At 39.2% G+C, this 21,284-nt stretch overlaps 1 protein-coding gene across 3 annotated transcripts in view; it reads left to right on the top strand.

Annotated features, from left to right (window-relative positions):
* The window catches only part of KDM7A (lysine demethylase 7A), a 78,087-nt gene extending 62,110 nt beyond the window's left edge, over nt 1–15,977 (top strand). For all 3 annotated transcript variants that reach the window (XM_045577451.1, XM_036428641.2, XM_045577445.1), the window contains 6 exons: nt 226–323; nt 3,646–3,794; nt 4,362–4,570; nt 6,139–6,224; nt 11,268–11,541; nt 12,170–15,977. In XM_045577451.1, the coding sequence (XP_045433407.1) occupies nt 226–323; nt 3,646–3,794; nt 4,362–4,570; nt 6,139–6,224; nt 11,268–11,541; nt 12,170–12,264 (911 nt within the window). In that variant the 3' untranslated portion in view covers nt 12,265–15,977. The remainder of the gene's footprint in view (nt 1–225; nt 324–3,645; nt 3,795–4,361; nt 4,571–6,138; nt 6,225–11,267; nt 11,542–12,169) is intronic.
* The last annotated feature ends 5,307 nt before the right edge of the window (nt 15,978–21,284 follow it).

Below are 21,284 nucleotides of genomic sequence, written 5' to 3'. Positions count from 1 at the left end.
TAAAATTTTCAAATAAGGAATGTATAATTAAGTTTAACAAATTCTAGAAATGTTTGTAGAATACACTTCAATTTGCATCTTGGTCAGTTGGGGAGAAAGTCCTTGAAGGAAAAATGAATGAAAAGGTGAAAGGAGGCTAGAGCAGGAGTGATATAGACACGAAGCTGGACGGACTTTCAATATCACCCTGTTCATGACTTTCTCTTTGTCTCTTCCACTTCTCAGGGTTTTTTACAAGTGTGAAGTCAGAACTCAGGAATCGATCATCAGAATATTCTGATATTTCTGATTCGGAAGACTCTGGACCTGATTGCACTGTGCTGGTATGCCCGAAGGCTCATACACGATGCTATTGGGTGGAAAAAACACCTACTTTCCTTCCCGGTCTCTCTGACCTTTATAGCACAGGGTCATTCCTTGTGATAATCTCTCTCTCTCTCTCTCTCTCTCTCTCTCTCTCTCTCTCATACATGCACACACACACACACACAAAACACACACACACGTGACTTGTTTACATTTGCTAAATGTAGCTTTATCTGATTTTGGAAATGGTAGAGAAATACTGTTCTTTTTTTTTTTTAAATCTTTATTGTTCAGATTATTACAATTGTCCCCCCCCCAATAGGTCCCCTCCACCCGGTCCCCACCCCACCCTCTGCCATTACTCCCCCCCCCTTAAGTCTCCCCCTCCCTTTCTTCTCCCCCCCCAACCCCGCTGTCGTCATCCATAGGTATATGATCTTTGTCCAGTCTTTTTCCGTACCCCCCCACAGACACCCCTTTCCCCCTGAGAATTATCAATCCCCTCCCATTCTATGCCCCTGATTCTATTATATTCACCAGTTTATCCTGTTCCTCAGATTTTTAATTCACTTGACTTTTAGATTCACTTGTTGATAGATATCTATTTGTTCATAATTTTTATCTTTACTTTTTTCTTCTTTTCCTTTTTTTAAAGAACACCTTTTAGCATTTCATATAATACTGGTTTGGTAGTGATGTACTCCTTTAGCTTTTTCTGATCTGAGAAGCTTTTTATCTGCCCTTCAATTCTGAATAATAACTTTGCTGGGTAGAGTAATCTTGGTTGTAGTTTCTTGCTATTCATCACTTTGAATATTTCTTGCCACTCCCGTCTGGCCTTCATAGTTTCTGTTGAGAAATCAGCTGATAATCGTATGGGTGCTCCCTTGTAGGTAACTAACTGTTTTTCTCTTGCTGCTTGTAAGGTTCTCTCTTTGTCTTTTGCTCTTGGCATTTTAATTATGATGTGTTTTGGTGTGGCCCTCTTTGGATTCCTTTTGTTTGGAGTTCTGTGTGCTTCCTGGACTTGTAAGTCTATTTCTTTCACCAGGTCAGGGAGTTTTCTGTCATTATTTCTTCAAATTGGTTTTCAGTGTCTTGCTCTTTCTCTTCTTCTGGCACCTCCATAATTCTGATGTTGGTATACTTGACGTTGTCCCGGAAGCTTCTTACACTATCTTCAACTTTCTGGATTCTTGTCTCTTCTTGTTTCTCCGGAGGAGTGTCCTTTGCCTCTTTGTATTCCAAATCTTTGACTTGATTCTTGCTTTCCTCTAGTCTGCTGTTGGGTCTCTGTATAATATTTTTTATTTCAGTCAGTGTATGTTTAATTTCTAGTTGGTCCTTTTTCATATCCTTGAGGGTCTTGTTAAATTTATCAGCCTTTTCTAGGAAATTCTTGAAAAACCTTATAACCGTCTATATCCAGTCTTTTGTTTTCCTCCCTTTCTTTTGAGATCTATTTCCTTGTCTCGGCATTTTCGCTGCTTTCCTAAGTTGGTAGGGTGGCTTTGTGTGCTAAGGTGTCTTATATGGTCAATGGGTCAGTCTCCCAGTTGCCTGATGTGGGCACTCTTGGTGCACCCCTTTGTAAACTGTGTGTACACCCTTGTAGTTAAGTCAGGTTTTTTTTTAAATTTAAAAAATATATATTTTATTGATTTTTTACAGAGAGGAAGGAGAGAGATAGAGAGCTAGAAACGTTGATGAGAGAGAAACATTGACCAGCCGCCTCTTGCACACCCCCCACTGGGGATGTGCCCGCAACCAATGTACATGCTCTTGACCAGAATCGAACTCGGGACATTTCAGTCCACAGGCCTACGCTCTACCGCTGAGCCAAACCAGTTTTGGTGTAGTTAAGTCTTGATTGTTGTTGGTGTCACTGGGAAGAATTGACCTCCAGGCTAATTGGCTGTGCGGACCCGCTGTGTCTACAATGGAAGAATTGCTCTGCTGGAGACATGTTTATGGGGGAGGACTTGTTCCCATAGGGCTTTGGTGCTCACTGAGTCTGCCTCTTGAATGTCTCTATCTCTGTCTCTCATACACACTCACACACACACACGTGATTTGTTTACATTTGCTAAATGTAGCTTTATCTGATTTTGGAAATGGTAGAGAAATACTGTTGTTGTTTTTTTTAATAAATCTTTATTGTTCAGATTATTACAATTGTTTCTCCCCCCCCCCATAGGTCCCCTCCACCCCACCCTCTGCGTTACTTCCCCCCCACCCCACATCCACCCTCCCCATAGTTGACGACAGCTTGTGTGTGTGTGTGTGTGTGTGTGTGTGTGTGTGTGTGTGTGTGTAGTTGAAATCTGGTGTCGTCTCACACTGACCACTAGATACACTAGTTTTTGGATCTCCAATGGGGTGAGGCCACCCAGCAGGAGTTACCGCAGGAACTATAGTTTTTTCCTCTTTGCTTGGGATTTGGTGGTTTTGGAGCTGGAGCTGCAGTTTATTTCGTTAAGCTGCCACAATACAGGACATTTATATGCAAAAGCAGCTGTGTGAAGCCTGGACTGGTTTGTATAATGTGCGGGGTGGGGCCTCAGGGCAGGGGGGGTCTCAGAACGTGGCATGGCAAACAGCGATGGCTGCTGTCAGCTATCTCCACCTTTACTTGTTTCCAAATCCCCGTGTCCCCACGCTCCAGTGCAGTAAACAATGATTGTTGCATGCACCTCTGCAAAAAAGTCACCATTGGACCTGATGGCCAATAGACCAGCTTCTCCCTGTAGGTGTCTGGGTCCCCCTTTTGGCCCCAGAAACTGGATTTCAAAGTGATCGGGAACTTGTTTCCCTTCGGGCTGAAAAAAAGCCACGTGTCCAGTCGCTCGCCACCAGCCTGATTCTAGTGCCTCTGTGCCTAGGCTTTTCAGCTTTTCAGCGCTTGTGCTCCTTTCTCTCTCAGCCAGCTTTCCTGTAGTTCTGGGTGATAGATGTTTTGTCTTTTAGTTGTAGTTTTGAAATTGTAGTTTGAAATTGTGTGAGGCGGCAGATTAGTTGTTTACCTTTGCCGCCATTTTGGGTTTGTATTTTTGTTTTGTTTTGTTTTTGTGAAATACTGTTCTTTTGTTTCTCATATATCTCCTAGGTTTTATATTTCATTTAACCTTAAAAAAAACAAAACATGTACTGTGTGTTTTTTACTATGGAGTTATGTTACTATAGTTATGGAGATTTTTTTAATATGAAATACAAAAATAATTTCATGATAATTAAGATTCTAACTTTCCCTAGACAGATAAAGTATTTTTTGTCTGTTTGTACAGTCTTGGTCAGATTTCTTATATAGCTTTTCTTTCATTTAATTATTTATTATCTTAGAAAAATAATTTTACCACTGAAGAGTCTGAAAGTTCAGGTGATGAAAAGAAACAAAAAATAACATCAAACTTTAAGGAGGAAGCTAATGTGATGAGGAACTTTCTTCAAAAGAGCCAGAAAACATCTAAAAGTGAAATTGCAGTTAAAAGGTAGGTTTGCTTATGTTAGTTTTTTCATGGCATTCCTATATAATAAAAGCCTAATATGCTAATTGTCTGCTTGTCTGGTCATCCACTCAACCAATTAAAGCATAATATGCTAAGACCACTCAACCCCTCGCTATTGTGTGCACTGACCACCAGGGGGCAGACAGTTGACCAGTTGCTATGATGTGCACTGACCACCGGGAAGCAGACACTCTGTCCAGTAGGTTAGCTTGATCGGGACTGAGTGAGATGGGCCAGACACACCCTGGAGCCCTTTCATGGTCCCTCCCTTTTGGCCAACCTCCCTCGTCTCTCCCTAGCCAGATTGAGTATTGGTGGAGTCCCTTAGCCTGGCCTGTGCCCTCTCTAATCCAGGACCCCTCAGGATGTCAGTTGGTTTTGGCCCAATCCCACAGGCCAACCCGAGGGATCCCCCATGGGTGCACAAATTCGTGCACCGGGCCTCCAGTGTGATATAAAGGCCATGAAAACATTTCTTTTAGTTTTAAAATTTACCAAAATGCCATCAGACTAAATAGGCTCTTGTATTTTTGGTTATCTGTTTTTTAGGGAATGTCCTACCTCAACGAGCACAGAGGAAGAAGCGATTCAGGGCATGCTCTCTATGGCAGGGTTGCACTATTCCACATGTTTACAAAGGCAGGTACAAAGCACAGGCTGCAGCAGTGAAAGAAACTCTCTCCAGGATCCCAGCAGCTGTCACAGCAGTAACCACGAGGATAGGCAGCTGTACCGCTATGATAAACCAGTGGAATGTGGTAAGAAACTTAAAAGTAACTCATGACCCCAAATTTAATAACTCTATAATTCCAGTTGAAATTAGAGATTATGAATAACTGTTTATTGCACATTTTTAGTTGGAAATGATATTAAGCATATTTATTGGCCAAAATATATGTAATGTTGACAAGTTATGTAAGACGCAAGTATAAGAATTTAAAATGTAAATTAACTGGGATTGAGAGTCATGTTCACCAGCATAATTTTAGCATTGCTGTTGAGCAATAGTGTTATTTCCCTTTTATAAGTTGGTTACAGTGGAAGGAATATTTGGTGCTTTATTTTATTATTAATTATTATTAATATATTAATAAATATCCTCACCCAAGGATATTTCTCCATTAATTTTTAGAGAGAATGGAGGGGAGGTGGGGGGCAGAGAGATAGATAGATAGATAGAGAGAGAGAGAGAGAAAGAGAAACATCAACGTGAGAGAGACACATTGATTGGTTGCCTCCCAAATGTGTCCTAACTGGGGCCAAGGATTGAACCTGCAACCCAGATATGTGTCCTTGACCAGAAAGTGAACCCACAGCCCTTCAGTGTGTGAGCTGATGCTCAAACCACTTAGCAATACCATCCAGGGCCTTTAAATGGCCTGCTAAGCTTGAACAATCACCCTTATTTTCTTTTGTGGGAGGGAAAACAAATGTTGAACTTTCTAATTGAGGACATTCTCTCTTTCGCTTTAAAGGAAGTATTAGGAAAGAGGAAACTCAATAGCAACATCAGTGATGCCTAGAGTGTTTTCTTTTCTGTGCCTTTAAGGGAAATTTTGTTTCCCTAAAAGTGTGAGGAGGACTATGCCTATTACAGCATTTGTGTTCGTTCTCATGGAATTAAATGTCAACTATGTACCAGGAATTTGACATTATTCCACTTAATTCTTGATACAACATTTTGTTGTAGGTAATATAACTTTACAGGTAAAGGAAATAGATTTAGTGAAGTTAATTTAACTTCCCCATATGTATTCATTGATGTTGGAATTTGAACCCATGACTGTCTGATCCCTTTGCTCATTATCTAAGAGAAAACTGAGGTTTAGAGAGATTAAACAATTTATCTAAAAATGCATCAGTAATTGGAGAGCAAAAATTCAAATCTAGGTTTGTCTGTACTTTCATTATACCATTCTGTCTCTCTATAATCTGTTTGGTCCCTTGAAAAGAAAGCTTCTGTGCAAATACTGCAAAATGCAGACAAACATATGCCTTTATTCTGTATGGAAAAAATATATCATTTTTAGAGAGTGTGTATTGTGCTTGGTTTTACATCTACAGCAGATGGCCATAAAATTTTACTCTAGTCTTCCAGCATCTGGCATAAAACTGTCATATAAAGGCAGCCATTGAGAGGATTGAAGGAATGTTTTGTTTTTGAGAGGGAAAGAAATGTGGTAAACATACATGAATAAATAAAGAATTAACATACTCAGTTTTTAATAAAAATGATAACAAATTTGCTTTCAGTTTTAAGCATTTAGCTAATTTTGTTCTTTGAGATCAAGTTTGTGTAAAGATAATTGATTAAACTTCTCTCTAGGATACCATGTCAAAACTGAAGATCAGGATTTGAGGCGTTCCTCCTGGAATAAACAATTTGATACAACTTCCAGATTTAATCTTCAGGTATGTTCAAGTTTTTTTTGTTTTTTGGTTTTTTTTAAATAAATCTTTATTGTTCATATTATTACAGATGTTCCTCTTTCCCTCCACCCCCTCCATTGCTCTCCTCCACCAGGTTCCCACCCCACCCTCTGCTCTTTCCCCACCCCCCCATTGTCCTCATCCATAGATGCACAGTTTATGCTCAGTCTCTTCCCACATCCCCCACTTCCCTTTTCCCCGAGAATCGTCAGTTCATTCCCCTTCCATACCTCTGATTCTATTATATTCACCAGTTAATATTGTTCATCAGATTTAAAAAATAATTTTTTTTTGTTTTTAGATTCACTTGTTGATGGTTACATATTTGTTGTTCATAGTTTTTATCTTTATTTACTTTCTCTTCCAAAAGAACCCCCTTCAGCAATTCATATAATTCTGGTTTGGTGGTGATGAACTCCTTTAGCTTTTTTTTTATTGGTGAAGCTCTTTATCTGGCCTTCGATTCTGAGTGATAGCTTTGCTGGGTAGATTATTTTTGGCTGTAGGTTCTTACTATTCATCACCTTGAATATTTCTTGCCATTCCCGTCTGGCCTGCATGGTTTCTTTTGAGAAATCAGCTGACAATCGTATAGGTGCTCCTTTATAGGTAACTACCTGTTTCTCTTTTGCTGCTTTTAATATTCTCTCTTTGTCTTTTGCTCTTGGAATTTTAATTATGATTTGTCTTGGTGTGGTCCTCTTTGGATTCCTTTTGTTTGGACTTCTGTGCGCTTCCTGGACTTGTAAGTCTAATTCTTTCACTAGGTGGGGGAAGTTTTCTGTCACTATTTCTTTCAGTATGTTTTCAATATCTTACTCTCTCTCATCTTCTGGGACCCCCCATAATTCTGATGTTAGTTCGCTTGAAGATGTCCCAGAGGTTTCTTTCGTTATCTTCAACTTTCTGGATTCTTTTGTCTTCTTGCTTCTGCAGAGGAGTGTCTTCTGGTTCTTTATGTTCCAAATCTTTGACTTGATTCTTGCAATCTCCCATTCTGTTTTTAGGACTCTGTATAATATTTTTTATTTCAGACAATGTATTCTTTATTTCTTGTTGATCCCTTATTATTTCTAGTTGATCCCTTTTCATATCCTCATAGGTCTCGTTTATTTTATCGGCCTTTTCTAGGAGATTCTTGAACAACCTTATAAGTGTGGTTTTGAACTCTATATCCAGTCACTTTTTGTCCTCCATTTCTTTCCTTTGTGATCTATTTTCTTGTCTCGGCATTTTCGCAGCTTCCCTGAGTTGGTAGCCTTAAAAGTCTCTGTGTTCTGCCTAGATGGGGCGGAGTTTCAGGGTGGAGCCTACAGCCTTGGCTTCCGTCAGCTACGCCCTATGCGGCTCCTGAGTCTCAGTGTTTCTCAGGGTCCTTCAGTACTAGCTGCAAGCACCTCTGAGAGTGAGGTGCCCTCGCCTGCTACCAAACAGTCTAGTCTCTCCCCCAATGAGCCCGGAACTGGGGTTCAGTTCAGTTGGAAGTGGGATTGGAGGTGGCGTTCAGAGTAGTCTGGAGCTTTTGTCTTCTTCCCGCCAGGGCAATCCCGCGGCACAAACAACCGTCTCTTCTTTGCGTGCAATGTGCGCGCCTCTGGGGGCTCTGCCTTTTGCCGCTCCCTTGGGATTCCGCCTCACAGCCCAGGCTCCCTCTGTTTGAGCCTGGGTCCCCAGGGTCTGGCCTAGAACTGGGGTTCAGCACAGTCCGGAGCTTTTATCTCCTTCCTGCTAGGGAATGCCAGCCAGGCACTCAGCCGCCCCCTTTCCGGCTCTGTCCTCTCTGCAAGCCATGTGTCTCCGTACCTTAGGCTTTTACAGCTCCTCCGCTCTTCCTTCTGGTTTTCTCCTTGCTTCTCGTTGTAGAATTTCCAGTCAGTTGACTTTTCTGTAGTTCTGGGTAATGTCCATTTTATTTATTTATTATTTTAAAAAATATATATTTTATTGATTTTTTGCAGAGAGAAAGAGAGAGGGGTAGAGAGTTAGAAACATCGATGAGAGAGAGTCATCGATCAGCTGCCTCTTGCACACCCCCTACTGGGGATATGCCCGCAACCACGGTACATGCCCTTGCCCGGAATCGAACCCGGGACCTTTCAGTCCGCAGGCCGACGCTCTATCCACTGAGCCAAACTGGTCCCGGCGGTAATGTCCATTTTATATTTTAGTTGTATTTTATTGAAATTGTTGTGTGCGGCTGCGGTTAGGTGTTTACCTGTGCAGCCATCTTGGATCCTCTTCCACCTGTTACTCAAGCTTTGAACATTAAAAGGAGATTTAGAATAGTCATTAGCTCTGTTTTTTGCTTTCCTTCTTCTTTTTTAACTACAATTAGTTAACAACCATTAGATCTGGGAAGATAAAAAATTACAATTAAATCCACATTTGAACAACTATCCATTTTTAGAGATTCTGATATAATGCCTAATGCAAAACTCATGGACATACCATGATCCAGAAAAGAATAGTTTATTCAAAGAAGTAGTTAAAAAATATTAGCTGCCAGTACCTTTCTATGTGTCTAGTTAGAATGAAACATGAAAGAAGAGTACCAGAGGATCTCTAATCTGTCATTGTTTCTTGTACATTTTTAATTTCTTATTTTTTAAGTTGTATTTATTTACTTATGTTAATCCTTGCAGAGGATATTTTTCCATTGATTTTTAGGGAGAGTAGAAGAGAGAGGGAAAGACAGAGAGAAATATTGATTGAATGTGAGAGAAACACATAGATTGGTTGCCTCCTGCACATTCCCCAACCAGGGCCCAGGCCGGGGAGGAGCTTGTGACTAAGGTACATGCCCGTGACCATAAGTTTGACATGCTTGATATCCACTGAGCCAAATCGGCCAGGGCTTGAACATTTTTAGATGTTTAATTTCTTTGAGAATTTGATGAGAGTTATAGATTCTCTTTCCAGAAAATGATCATCATAAAGGCTGACTTTTGCTTACATATTCTTATGATTTATTCCCCAGACCACTCTTTGACTTCAAATTAAGAACTCTTGCTCAAGAGAGGCCAGTTTATATCTTTGGATCCCAGCATATTAATACTCATACCAAACAAAATGAACCCCATATAGCTTTTTAAAATTTCCTTTTTGTAAAGAAAAAAAATATTTTTATTGATTTTACAGAGGAAGGGAAAGGGGGAGAGAAAGAAACATGGATAAGAGAGGGAAACACTGATTAGTTACTTCCTTACCTGTCTCCTTCTGGGGATTGAGCCCACAGAATCCAACAGTGACATTTAGATTCAGGAGTTGACAGTCAACTCCAAGCATACTTGTGAGTAATAAATTATGGATATTTTTTATTTTCTTCATTTGGCTTATCTATATTTTCTAAATACTCACCAGTCGCTTTTACAATAAGGAAAAAACCCCAAAACTCCAGGTTATTTTTTAAGGCAGTTTGTATAAGTTCTTTTACTAGAACAGTATCCTCCAGACTCAAAGGTCAGGTAAGAAATCCCTTCACTATTATAATTCACTTATTCAATGTATGATTTTATAGTGCCTCACTATAGCTGGTCATGAAGTTTATAACTTCAATATAGGATTCAGTGTGAAAAGTAAGCTATTATTATTAAATCTAACTTGTTTTTATAGTTGTCTTTGAATATAAAGAAGAGGATAGATGATTAGCATGATCATTTTGGAGACAATCAGATTTCTTTTGTTTATAACTGAGAAAGATATTCAGAGGCATGTCAAATCATAGCAGTTGTCTCTTCATGCTCAAGCATATTTGCAAAATAATTTAAAGCAAATCTGTATTTAATGCTGTTTTTAAAACTTATTTAATCACTAAAGGCCTGGTGCATGAAAATTCATACACTGGAGTGGGGGGTGTCCCACAACCCAGCCTGCCCTCTCTCACAGTCCAGGAACCCTCGGGCGGGAGGTGCCCCGGGAGAGGCCACACCCCAATCACACCTCTGCTGCTGCCACTGCTGGCAGTGCAAGCCTCGGCCAGCCCTGGTTACCTGAGCCTGGGGGCAGGCCCAACCATGCCACACACCTGCTTCCCCAGCGGGGTTCGAGGGGACTGGGTGCTACCATCTTGTGGCTGTGGGCGCCACTATTTTTTGAGGGTATGACAGTCAATTAGCATATTTCCTCCCTATTGGCTGTGGGTGCTGCCATCTTTGTGAGGCATGCTGATCAATTAGCATATTTTCTCTTTATTAGATAGGATAGGATTACAGAATTGGAGACATAAGAAAATAAGGTTAAAGAGAATCAGAGATATGTTTTATATCTCACACACATAATTAAAGGTAATTTTGTGAAACATCTGCAGTATGCTCTATCTTTTCAAGTTTGTCTTTTCCTTTCTCTTTTAATTTTGGTCATGTCTCTCTCCATTAATTTCAAGACCTATCAATCAGTAGCAGTATTTGTTTTTTCATTACAGTTCACGCAGCAATCTTAAGAGACTGAAGGAAAAATTGTTACAGGATCTGGGTTTGTTTGTTTGTTAAATACAGTAGAGATGAACCTACGGAAGTTAACTTTTAAAAAAGATAATATATAACACAGTGAAAGATATATGAGAACTATGCCATATGAGCAGTAGTACCACTTCTCCCATCTTGGCTTCCTTTCACACCACGTGCTCACTGAATTCAGGATGGCTTGTTTAAATTACATTCATTCTCCCTCCCTTCCCTTTTTCCTCCCCTCTTTTCTCCCTCTCAGTCTCTGCCTCTCTTTGTCTCTTTCTGTCTCCCTCTCCCTCTTCCTCTCCTTTCCTCTTTCCCACTCTCCCCATCCATATATAATGCTTGCTTCTTGAGTTAAGTTATGATGCAACTTCAAGACTTGAATCCTTCAGAGCTTTTAGCTTTTGGAATAAGTGGGCTATTATGAAGGGTAGTCTTCTGTGACTACTATTTGTAAGAAAACCAAAGTTCAGTAGTCTAATTTTTCTCTCTCTTGGCTTGGTAATGTATAAAGAGATTAAAAACTTCACTTCTTTTAAAGGAACCTTGATAATTCAGCCTTATTTTCATTCTTTAGGATCCAAGTAGAGGCCATAAATACATAAAAAAGGAAGGTTCATCAGAAATCAGTCAAAAGCTACAAAGTAGGAATTCTGTGGACAGCAGTGGCTCAAGCCCTCAGAATGGAAAGTACATGCAGAATTCAAGCTTGGTTTCAGGGGCATGCCAGATAAGTCATGGCAGTGTAAGCCCAGAAAGGCCAGTTGGTGAAACTTCCTTTTCAGTGCCCCTTCATCCCACCAAGAGACCTGCATCAAACCCACCTCCTATCAGCAACCAGGCAACAAAAGGTAACTGCTGCACATTTGTAGGTTATGTGTATTTCTGACTGTGTGAGATGGCGAGAGTGACAGTTCTGATAGAGGTAGTATCTGCAGTCAAGTTGCTCACAGCCTGATGCATATGGATACTACAACAATAGCAGTTTGTACAGGTTACTGTGGGAACAGCAGGATACTGAGTTACCTCTAAAGACCAGGAGTGGCTTTTGGGAGAAGGAGGTAGATCCTGGAAAAGATGGTAATGAGTTAGTTAGCCCTGCCAAGTTGGGGAAGTGACATAGCATTGGAGGTAAGGAGCTACTGTGACCTAAGGTACAAAGGTGAAAAAATAGCACTTCAATCCATTTTGTTGTTGAACACAGTTTGCTGCAGAATATGGTAAGAGCTCATGCTGAAGAGATGGGTGGGGATCAGACTGTGTGAGGGCCACACAAGTCCTGTGAAGGAGGTTGGCCTTTATCCCTCACATGAGGAGATGGCAGGGATTATTCCAGGAGTGTAACAATGGAATTCCAGGAGTGTGACTTTGCCCTTTTAGAACACCTGGAAGACTTGCTTGCCTCAGAACCCTCCCTTTCAGAATTCCAGATCCTGTATGATTTGCATCATTATTTACACTGTTGTTGGTGTTTTATAGGTAAACGTCCAAAAAAAGGAATGGCAACAGCCAAACAACGCCTTGGGAAGATCCTTAAGTTGAACAGAAATGGCCATGCACGTTTCTTTGTTTGATGGAGCTTCTGTTGGAATCACTCTTCCCTTTGGAGACCAGTCTCGGGGGTGTGGGAGCCTGGAGCTTCCGCCACGCATGTCCAGTGAAGAACACTGCCTGGAGAACAAAATGAACCTGATGCTGCATTCTCACTGTGCCACACCCACTCAGCAATAACCATTTTGGACCTGGTGGGGAGAGGAAGAAGGAGGGTAGAACCTTAAACGGAGACCTTGAACTGAAAAGGGTCTCTTGTCAGGGCTTGAATTTCATTTTGTTGTTGGTAGTGTCTTGATTTATTTTCAGTGGTAAAGAATTATCAATAATTTATTTAACAGATTTTTTAAAAAGTTAACAGCTTTTAAATTCTTTTTTTTTTAAAGCTATTTATTTGGAAGATTTCTGGAGAAATATCTCACTAATTTAGATTTAAGAATGTGAAGGTTTTTAAATTATTTTTGATAGTGTGTGTGTTACATGTGGGGAGGAGCCACAGTAACAGTAACTAGTCTGGACTCTTAAATTTGATATTCAGGTTAAAGTCTTAAACAGGGATTTGATGCATTAATTATTTTAAATTAAGATGTATATGGAAATCATTTTATTTTATATATTTCATGTTTTTTATAAGCTATTAGCTTCGCTTTTGCTAACATCCAAGGTGCATACTGTTATCCAGGTTGATGACCTTATATCCCACCTTCCCCCTCTGCACTCCCGACTTTTGTGATGACACAACAAGACTCTTTGCAGGGAAACACTTTCATAGCTGATGTGTTAGACCTACATATAAAAGACCCCACATTTCTCATTTTGTTTGACATGGCATTTCCCCCCTAAATATAACAAAGGCTTTTTGCATTTTCATTTTTGCTGATGACCTGGGTTCCAAAGAGAACAGCTTTAATATCTTTTTCCTATTTGTGGAAAAAGTATTATAAGTTTGGTTAAATTGTCATATTTCTAGTTTTTCAAATGCATTTATAACTACAGAGGGCCTTCATACTGCTGATGTTGGAGGGCAGGACCAAACACCTGCCATAAAGGTTATATTTTATGATGCTTTTATTCTGTGTACCTAATTTGTTGGGAAATAAGATTTGACTTAGTTGTTCAACTCTGCAAATAAGCCGTAATATAATAGGATTATACTATATTAATTGTGTAGAAGCAAGCATGTAGGAGTAGACCTTTTGCAGGTGTGTGTGTGTGTGTGTGTGTGTGTGTGTTTAGTTTTTTTATTTCTTAACCTTCTAAAGAATTATTTAAGACATGGGTTTGAAGGAAAATGGGTGCTTCTTGTAGTTTCTTCCATCTATCCTAACTTAGCCAGTGCATATTGAGGCTAAGTATCTGAATTGAGCTTTAAAGTAATCATGTATCTCTTTTATGCACAATTTTTACTAAATGCCAGCTAATGATAGTTAATATTTCCCCCTATTGCTTAAAAATAAGTAATTTCAGGGCTGGAGTGGGGTGGAGTGGAGATATTTCCAGTGCTGACAGGAGAGCATTATACAAGTTCCTACAAAGAAAATATAGGCAAATAAGATCAAATTTATTTTTATGAAGAAGAAATATGGCCATATTATGGATATCCTTTTATTTACTGAGCCAAGGTAGCAGAACTTTTCCTTCTATACTAAGTATCATGTGCAGTGCTAAGAAAAAGAAATCCATACCATCCTCCATCGTGATTGCATTCAAATGTGTATTTTCAAAGAGATATTTCTTACTCTGTCTTCATTCCAATATATCATGGAATAAATATGAAGTAGCTTATGAATTAGCCTTTTTGGCCCAAGTGACTGAATCAATGTATGGATCTTACCAGGTTTCAGGAAGGATTTTGTGGAAATACTAAATGCCTATAAGTGGCCTACTTAAACTCTACATGATGCCAAAACTAGTTAAGAGATGGGAATGGTTAGTCATTTGATTTAAAAATTTAAAAATTTAGGTTTGACTGATTGTGCCACCTTCCCACACAGTATATTACTGTGATGTTTTGGTTTTCTGTAGATGTCATTTTAGTGTTTATAGAATATGTTTTGTTTAAGAAATAAGAGCTATCTATATTTTTTCAGTTATGTCATGATTTGGGTTCTTTTTTTTTATGTTCTTTTCACAGCTCCAAGTGTTTTTAATTACCTGATTATTTTTCTTTAACTATAAAAATTAAGATAAAACAATTTCTTTTTATGAGTTAAAATTGTGGCCAGTATCCACTCTCGGTACTTAGGCTGGTAAATAGACGGTATGTGGAACTTTCAAGTGAAGGTACTGTGGATTCGTTTTTGGCAATTTTAGCCCATTAACTGGCCAAGTTAAAAAACAAAACAAAAACTTTCAGCAGGGTAATAAGTATAACCACTACACCAGAATGCATGTATCTTCTTCTGAATGGTGCAGATTCAGCCTCTGGTCCAGGAACTTTCCTAGTCTTACAGAGTTACTGGCTCTGATGCATCCCCTGATGCTCGGAAATGACTGAACCATGAGGTCATTGCAGCCAGTATCTGGACTCAACTGTAACAGACAACCTTGTGTTTTTCCCTCGATCTCATTATAAACAATACTACTGCACAGATTCTACAACTTAGGAAGACAGCAGTGGTGGCATTTAGCTAGTTATAAGCAAATAGAAATATGTAAAGAAGAATTATGATTAAATGTATGCATTTTTAATTATAGTAGTAGATAATTTTCCTGTATTGATTCAAGTAAGTAACTTCTATTAACCTAGTATCCACTGTACTGTAATTCATAATGTCACATAATATAATGCTCTCCAGTATTGATTAATGATGTAAACAGTACAAAGCTGGCATTTATAATAGTTTTGTATCCTAGAAATACATTGAACTTCATAATCATCAGTTAATTTTTAAAGCATACAAAATTGAAAATTCTGACTGAAATCATCTTATAAACTCAGAGAGAAAACAAGGCCATCTTTATTACTACTTAAATACTTATTAATAGCTTGAATACTGTTCTGTTTTTTAACAATCCCACTTATTGCCTTTTAAATGAACTCTACTGTAGTTATTCATATGAGATCAGCAAGTATTTATCAAACACCTACTATGTGTCCAGCATTACATAGTTCTGTGGGGAAGTACAAAGTTGAAGTGTGGTCTTTGCTTTTGAAGGTATCTTCGTTAGGAAATAAGCAGTATTATTTTTACTTGTAAGCAAGCATAAGCAAAAAAGAGCCCATTTATTTAAAAAAGCATTAACTTCATTTGTCTCAGTTGAGATATACTATGCTATATAGAAGTGGAAGTAAATTTTTTTAATTTTTAAAATTTAAAAAACGTTTCAGAAATTAACAATTTAATGTTGGCAGTAGAGGGTCATGGTTTTGTATGAAAGAGAGCAGATGACTTGGATTTTTGTCCAGGTTCTGCCATTTTTATATCAGCTGTGTGACCTTGAGTAAGTCACTTGTTCTTTCTACATCTTAGTTTTCTCATTTGTTAGTTTGGATAAAAATGCAGTTAACAAATACATGGGAAAGTGTTTCTTAATCTATTAACACTTCATACTTGCAGTTAATTTTTCATTATTTAAGTTGCCACTGATAATGCACATTTTTATGCATTTAAAATTTAAACTGTTATTACTCATAAAATTTGTTTTATGTCAAATCTGTACCCTGAGCATGCTACCTAAAAAACCTGAAGACTCTCTAACAAGGTGCTGAATTAAAATTAAAATTAGTGCTTGACATGAAAGAAAAGTGAAATAGTTTATGGGTAAGAGTGATAATGTTTATCCTTATGAAATTATTAAGATGACTTAAGGAAAGATTCTTTCTGCTTGTTTCAAGAGATGCTTTCTATAGTGATCCCCCAAAGAGCTGCTGAATCACCGTGCCACCCGGCACACCACTGCCAGAAGTAATTATTGCAGTATATCAGCATTTTACAATTTCACAAGGAGATGAAGGCTTAATAATGTCAATCTGAAAATTTTTCAAAAATTCATTTTTTTCTCATTAAATATTAAACCAGTTGCTCCCTAAAAAAAAAAAAAAAAAAAAAAAAAGCACAAAGCTAAAGATCACTAGTTGTTTCCAGATGCTTTAGACCAGTGGTTGGCAAACTCGTTAGTCAACAGAGCCAAATATCAACAGTACAACGATTGAATTTCTTTTGAGAGCCGAAAACCGACTTCTGCGCATGGGCCATGAAATTTCAATTGTACTATATGTACCGCATGTGGTATTTTGTGGAAGAGCCACACTCAAGGGGCCAAAGAGCCGCATGTGGCTTGTGAGCCGCAGTTTGCCGACCACTGCCCTAGATCTTCATCTAAAGCAATCTCGAGAAGGTTGAGCATCAAGTCATTAGGAAAAACATGTTACCGGTAAATAAAGAAGACAAATGGAACCCAAATAGGGCAGTGATTTGCCTAGGGTCACAGTAGATTCTAGACCTCTCTGGTACCTTGCTTCCTACCACAGTTTTCTGTGATGCTGTGCAGCCTCATGCTTGTCCTGGGGGTGATGTTGATGTGCTTGCTAGAAGCCAGATGGAAAGAAAGCAGAAGTAATATACTCACTACATTGCTGTTGGACTAAAGTAATTTTGATACTGCAGCCTTACTAAAAACCCTGCTCTTATTTTCATTTGTTCTTCAGTGAAAATCATGACATAAAAGTCAAATCTTTCATATCCCTTACATAAATTTTTAAAAATTAAGGTCATTAAGAAGCAAATGCCTATTTCTAAAACAATTAGCTTATATTTAACTGGTTTTACTCTTTTATACTATTTTTCTCCTCTTTAATGGATAGGGAAAATAATGCTATTTACCTGCACTCTGCCCCGTAGAGTGTCCCTCTCACCCATGGTGCCCTCTCTAGTGTCCTAAAGCTTTGTCTTAACAACTGCAACATTACATTTTTGTTAAAACCCTTTCAAAACTACACTCAGTGATTCTTCCAACACATTGATCTGCTCTGCACTATTTCACTAATAAACCCTGGCTACCACGTAGCCGGTGATCTCCAAGTAGCTTACCTATGCAAGACCCGTGACATTCTGAACTCATGTTTCCTTACTTCAAAAAGCAGTCCTAAGTGGAACTTAATCATAACGATAAACCTTGCCTCCACCTGCTTTTATTTTGGCCATTTCCTTTTTAAGATGCCAGCTATTTCCTCCCAAGGTTTTTCACCAAAACAATGATCCTAAGTGCTGGAATATATATTATCTTGCAGGAACAGAATAACCCAGACATACTCATATTCCTATGGTAGTTGGTTGGTAACAGTTACCATTAAGTGGAATATATAGTGAGGAATTAATTCCTTGCCTAGAGTCGTTTCTTCCCTCAAAGATTCATAGGTAACCTTTTATTTTTACAAAGCATACATATAACTTCCACATTATAGTCAGGGACCTGAGGTGTCACTTGCTAAGCAAACCCCCAGGTTATTTTATATTGCAAAAGAAACCTAAACCAAACTAAGGGCCTTACATTTATGGTTAGACTGAATCAAAAGCTATAACCTCAATTTTTCCCAAAATAGCTTCTGACTGCAAAAGCGTCATGCAGTTTTTAGGTATGAAATAGCACTGATCAGGAAATGCATGTGCAACTTTGCAGACTGTATTTCCTTCCGAAAAGACTTTTCTACTTTTAATATAAATTAAGCCATAATAGTTTCATGCTGTGGAAAGAGGGTGAAAGGTTCATTTGAAGAGATTATATAATATGAATTTTCACATTTACTGTGAAATGTCTAACTTTGCCAGTGCTTCAGCAGGTTTTGTGTGTTTTATTTTATTTTTTTGAGGGGGTAGAGGGAGGTGATAGGGTGGGGTAGTATTGATTTTAGAGATTTCAAATCTGTGAAATTTGAAAAGGGGACTGTTGTTGGCTATGGTATTTATTAGTTTTGTAGTAATGTTTTGCTAGCCTGACTTTTCTTAACTGATTTTTATGCCCATGGTCCAAGGAGACTGGTACCATTTCTTGTTTGGGGTGTCTGCGGAGTAGTGTCTTGTCTGTTTGTATAGGCAGTCAGTGTGTGTGCACATGTGTGTCCTTTGAATACAGAAGCACACTGTGTGACTACAGAGTGGGGTGTGGCTGGGAAACGGGATGCTGAAGCTTTAAAGAGCATTTTTTTTTTTTTTTTACTCTTAACAGTATTTCCCATCTTTTGCCTGCAGGCAGGGAAAGTGTACAGTATTTATTTTGCTTCTGTTTTAAATTTGTAAGTCTTTAAATAGTTTAATTGGTTCCTAGAGGGGAGGACAAGTGACTTGTTTAAAATTGTATTTGGTATTCTTACTTTTCAATTTCTGTATTTTAAAATATTGAAATCAAAATTGTATTACTTCTGTTCTGATTTTTTTTAGCGCTGGGTGTATTTTTGGCTCATTTTGTTTGAAAGTATAAATGTTGAAAATTGTATAAAATGTGTCTTTGGAAGAAAAAAATTCTATATCCAATTCTGGTTTTCTGTTCCTTTTTTTTTTGCTTATTGATTAATGGGAGAATTACTGGAGTCTGTGACAAGCTATATCAAACTTAGGCTCCTTACTATTTCTGAATATTCAAATGTGCAGAGTAATGTATCATATTATTTTATTAGACGTATTGCTGGGGAAGCAATTAGCGAAAGAGGAAAGGAGACAAAAGGGTAATTAGTTGGCAAGATTAGGTTATGCTATGGCCATGGATGCTGGTGCTGCTAGGGGACACAAAAGCATTTGTTGTCCCCAACCTGGGCACCCCACAAATACTTCTTGAGCACCTGCAGTATACCAGGCATTGTCTAGCACTGGAGCTACGGAGTAAGACCAAGCCCCAGTCCTGCAGGGGCCTGTGATAGCCGTGAGAGGAGGGGAGGACGAGGAGTGCTGTGACCAGGCTGCCTAGCTGGGTGAGAGTGGAAGTGTGAGTTCAGTGAGATGAGTTCATTGTGGACATAGTGCTTTTGAGGGTTGAGAGCCAGGTCTGGGATGAGCTGAGCATGGTGAGAGCTTACCTTGGGCCCAAGAGAGAGGAGCCAGGGACCAAGAAGGAAGGAACCGGGGGCAGCACTTCAGGGCAGAAGAAGAGCCCGCGAGGGGGCGGGAAATGGCAGGAGGGTCTGCTCTGGAGAAGGAGCCTGAATGCAGATTGATGGAAACCAAGGCACTGACCCACGACCTCTGCTCTTCCTGCACCAATACCTGCAAGAGAGTACGTGGTCCCGAGTGCACCCACTAAAGGCACCTCAACAGCTGCTACGAGAATGGTGCCCAAGCATGTTCACACCTCCTCTTTCTTACTGGCCTGTTTATTCCAGCTGATGGAAAACTAATTCTGAATAAATCTGTTCTTTTGTAAAAGTCCACAAGCTATCTGTGAACCTGTGGAATGTTTGCCCTTCCTCTGGTTTGCATGTTAGCAATTAACTACCGGGACCAATACTCCTTCGATCTTTAGCTGACCTTTGTGTTTCCACCAAGCAGTGAGACTGTGGAATGTGGGGTGTTACCTCATTTTAGAGTGGGAAGAGTTGGGTGCTATGTTACAGACAAGCTTTAATAGAAACACTCATTGTCTTTGAGTAGTTGCAGTGTACAAGGCATATTTTCATTTCTTCCTCACAACCCAACCAGGTAGGTACTATACTCCCCATCCTGCAGATGAAACTGAGGTCAATGACAGCAACTGACATGTGCAGGTTCACACTGCTAAAAAGTAGAACTGAGATTTTAATCAAAAGCCTAACTCTAAAGGCCACATCATTTTCTATGAATTGTTTTTCTCTATGTTAAACATTTTTTTCCTTTATTTTTCACCATCACCTTTAATCCCTCCCGCCATACACTCTTCTACCTCCACTGCCACCCCAATCACCTCTCTGTTGTCCAGGTCCGTAAGTTCTTTATTTTTTTTACTCAGTCTACCCCTAACATACTTCTTCCCACCAGAGCTGTCTGCCTGCTCTCTCTGAGTCTAATTGTCTTTTACTATTAATTATTAAAAAGGAATAGGTGGTCTTTAGGAACGATTTGTATTCTAAAGGTTTATTTATAGGCAATCATTTTGGACAGAAAAAAATGTTTTTACAGAAGTTTTCTATCATTTAAAATTTGAGTCTATCCTTTTCCTAGAGGCTGGGTACATATGAAAGCATGCTGTTTATCTTTTAGGATTCCACCTTCTAGTGAAGAACTGACTTAAACAAGGGACAGGTGATACTGTTAGAATCCATGAACCTAACATGAATTCCTAAAAGTCCCGGAGTTAGGCCGGGCCTAGTGCACCCCTTCCACTCGACATGGCCCTGCAGGATGGCACAGCCTCTACCACTGCCCTTCCCACACTTCAGCCTCTCTGGCATCACTTCCTGACCCCCGACTCTGGTAAAAGGATCAGCCCAGATAAGGAGAAAGAAGTCAATCCATATTTCTCTCTATCTCTATCTCTGTCTCTCAGGAGGTCACTTAGGGCACAGCCTTTAATAGTCTACAATAACCACAGCAGGGATTCTTCCAAAGTCTGATTTAAAAATAACAGTCGAGAATAAGAAAATCAATTACCTTATTGGAGGGGGGATGGTGAAGGTGAACTTTGGCCATCTGCGAGTTTGGGAAGGACTCTGATGACACTCCAAAGACTAGTTCCTTCTGAGGTTTTGCCAATGGAAGCAAAGCTGTGCTTATTCTCTTTGGTCTGGGGGCTAACCACTGGTATTAGTTTGCTAGGGCTGCTATAACAAAGTGGCTTAAACAGATTCATTTTTTCATCCCTCTCGAGGTTAAAAGTTGGAGACTAAGGTGTTAGCAGGGTTGATTCTGTCGGAGGTCATAAAAGAAGAATCCATTCCAAGCCTCTCCGCAACTTGCAGATGCCATCATATCCCTGTGTCTCACATGGTCTTCCCTCTCAGTACGTGTCTGTGTCCAAATTTACGCCTTTTGTAAAGACACCAGCCATACTGTGTATTCAGGCCCATCCTAATTACCTCTCCTTTTTTTTTTTTTTTTTTTTTTTTTTTTTTTTTTTAATCCTTACCCGAGGGTAT

This window comes from Pipistrellus kuhlii, unplaced genomic scaffold, assembly GCF_014108245.1.
Source record: "Pipistrellus kuhlii isolate mPipKuh1 unplaced genomic scaffold, mPipKuh1.p scaffold_m20_p_10, whole genome shotgun sequence".
NCBI lineage: Eukaryota > Metazoa > Chordata > Mammalia > Chiroptera > Vespertilionidae > Pipistrellus > Pipistrellus kuhlii.
The sequence above is the reverse complement of the archived record's forward strand: the minus strand, read 5'-3'. Positions and strand labels throughout refer to the sequence as shown.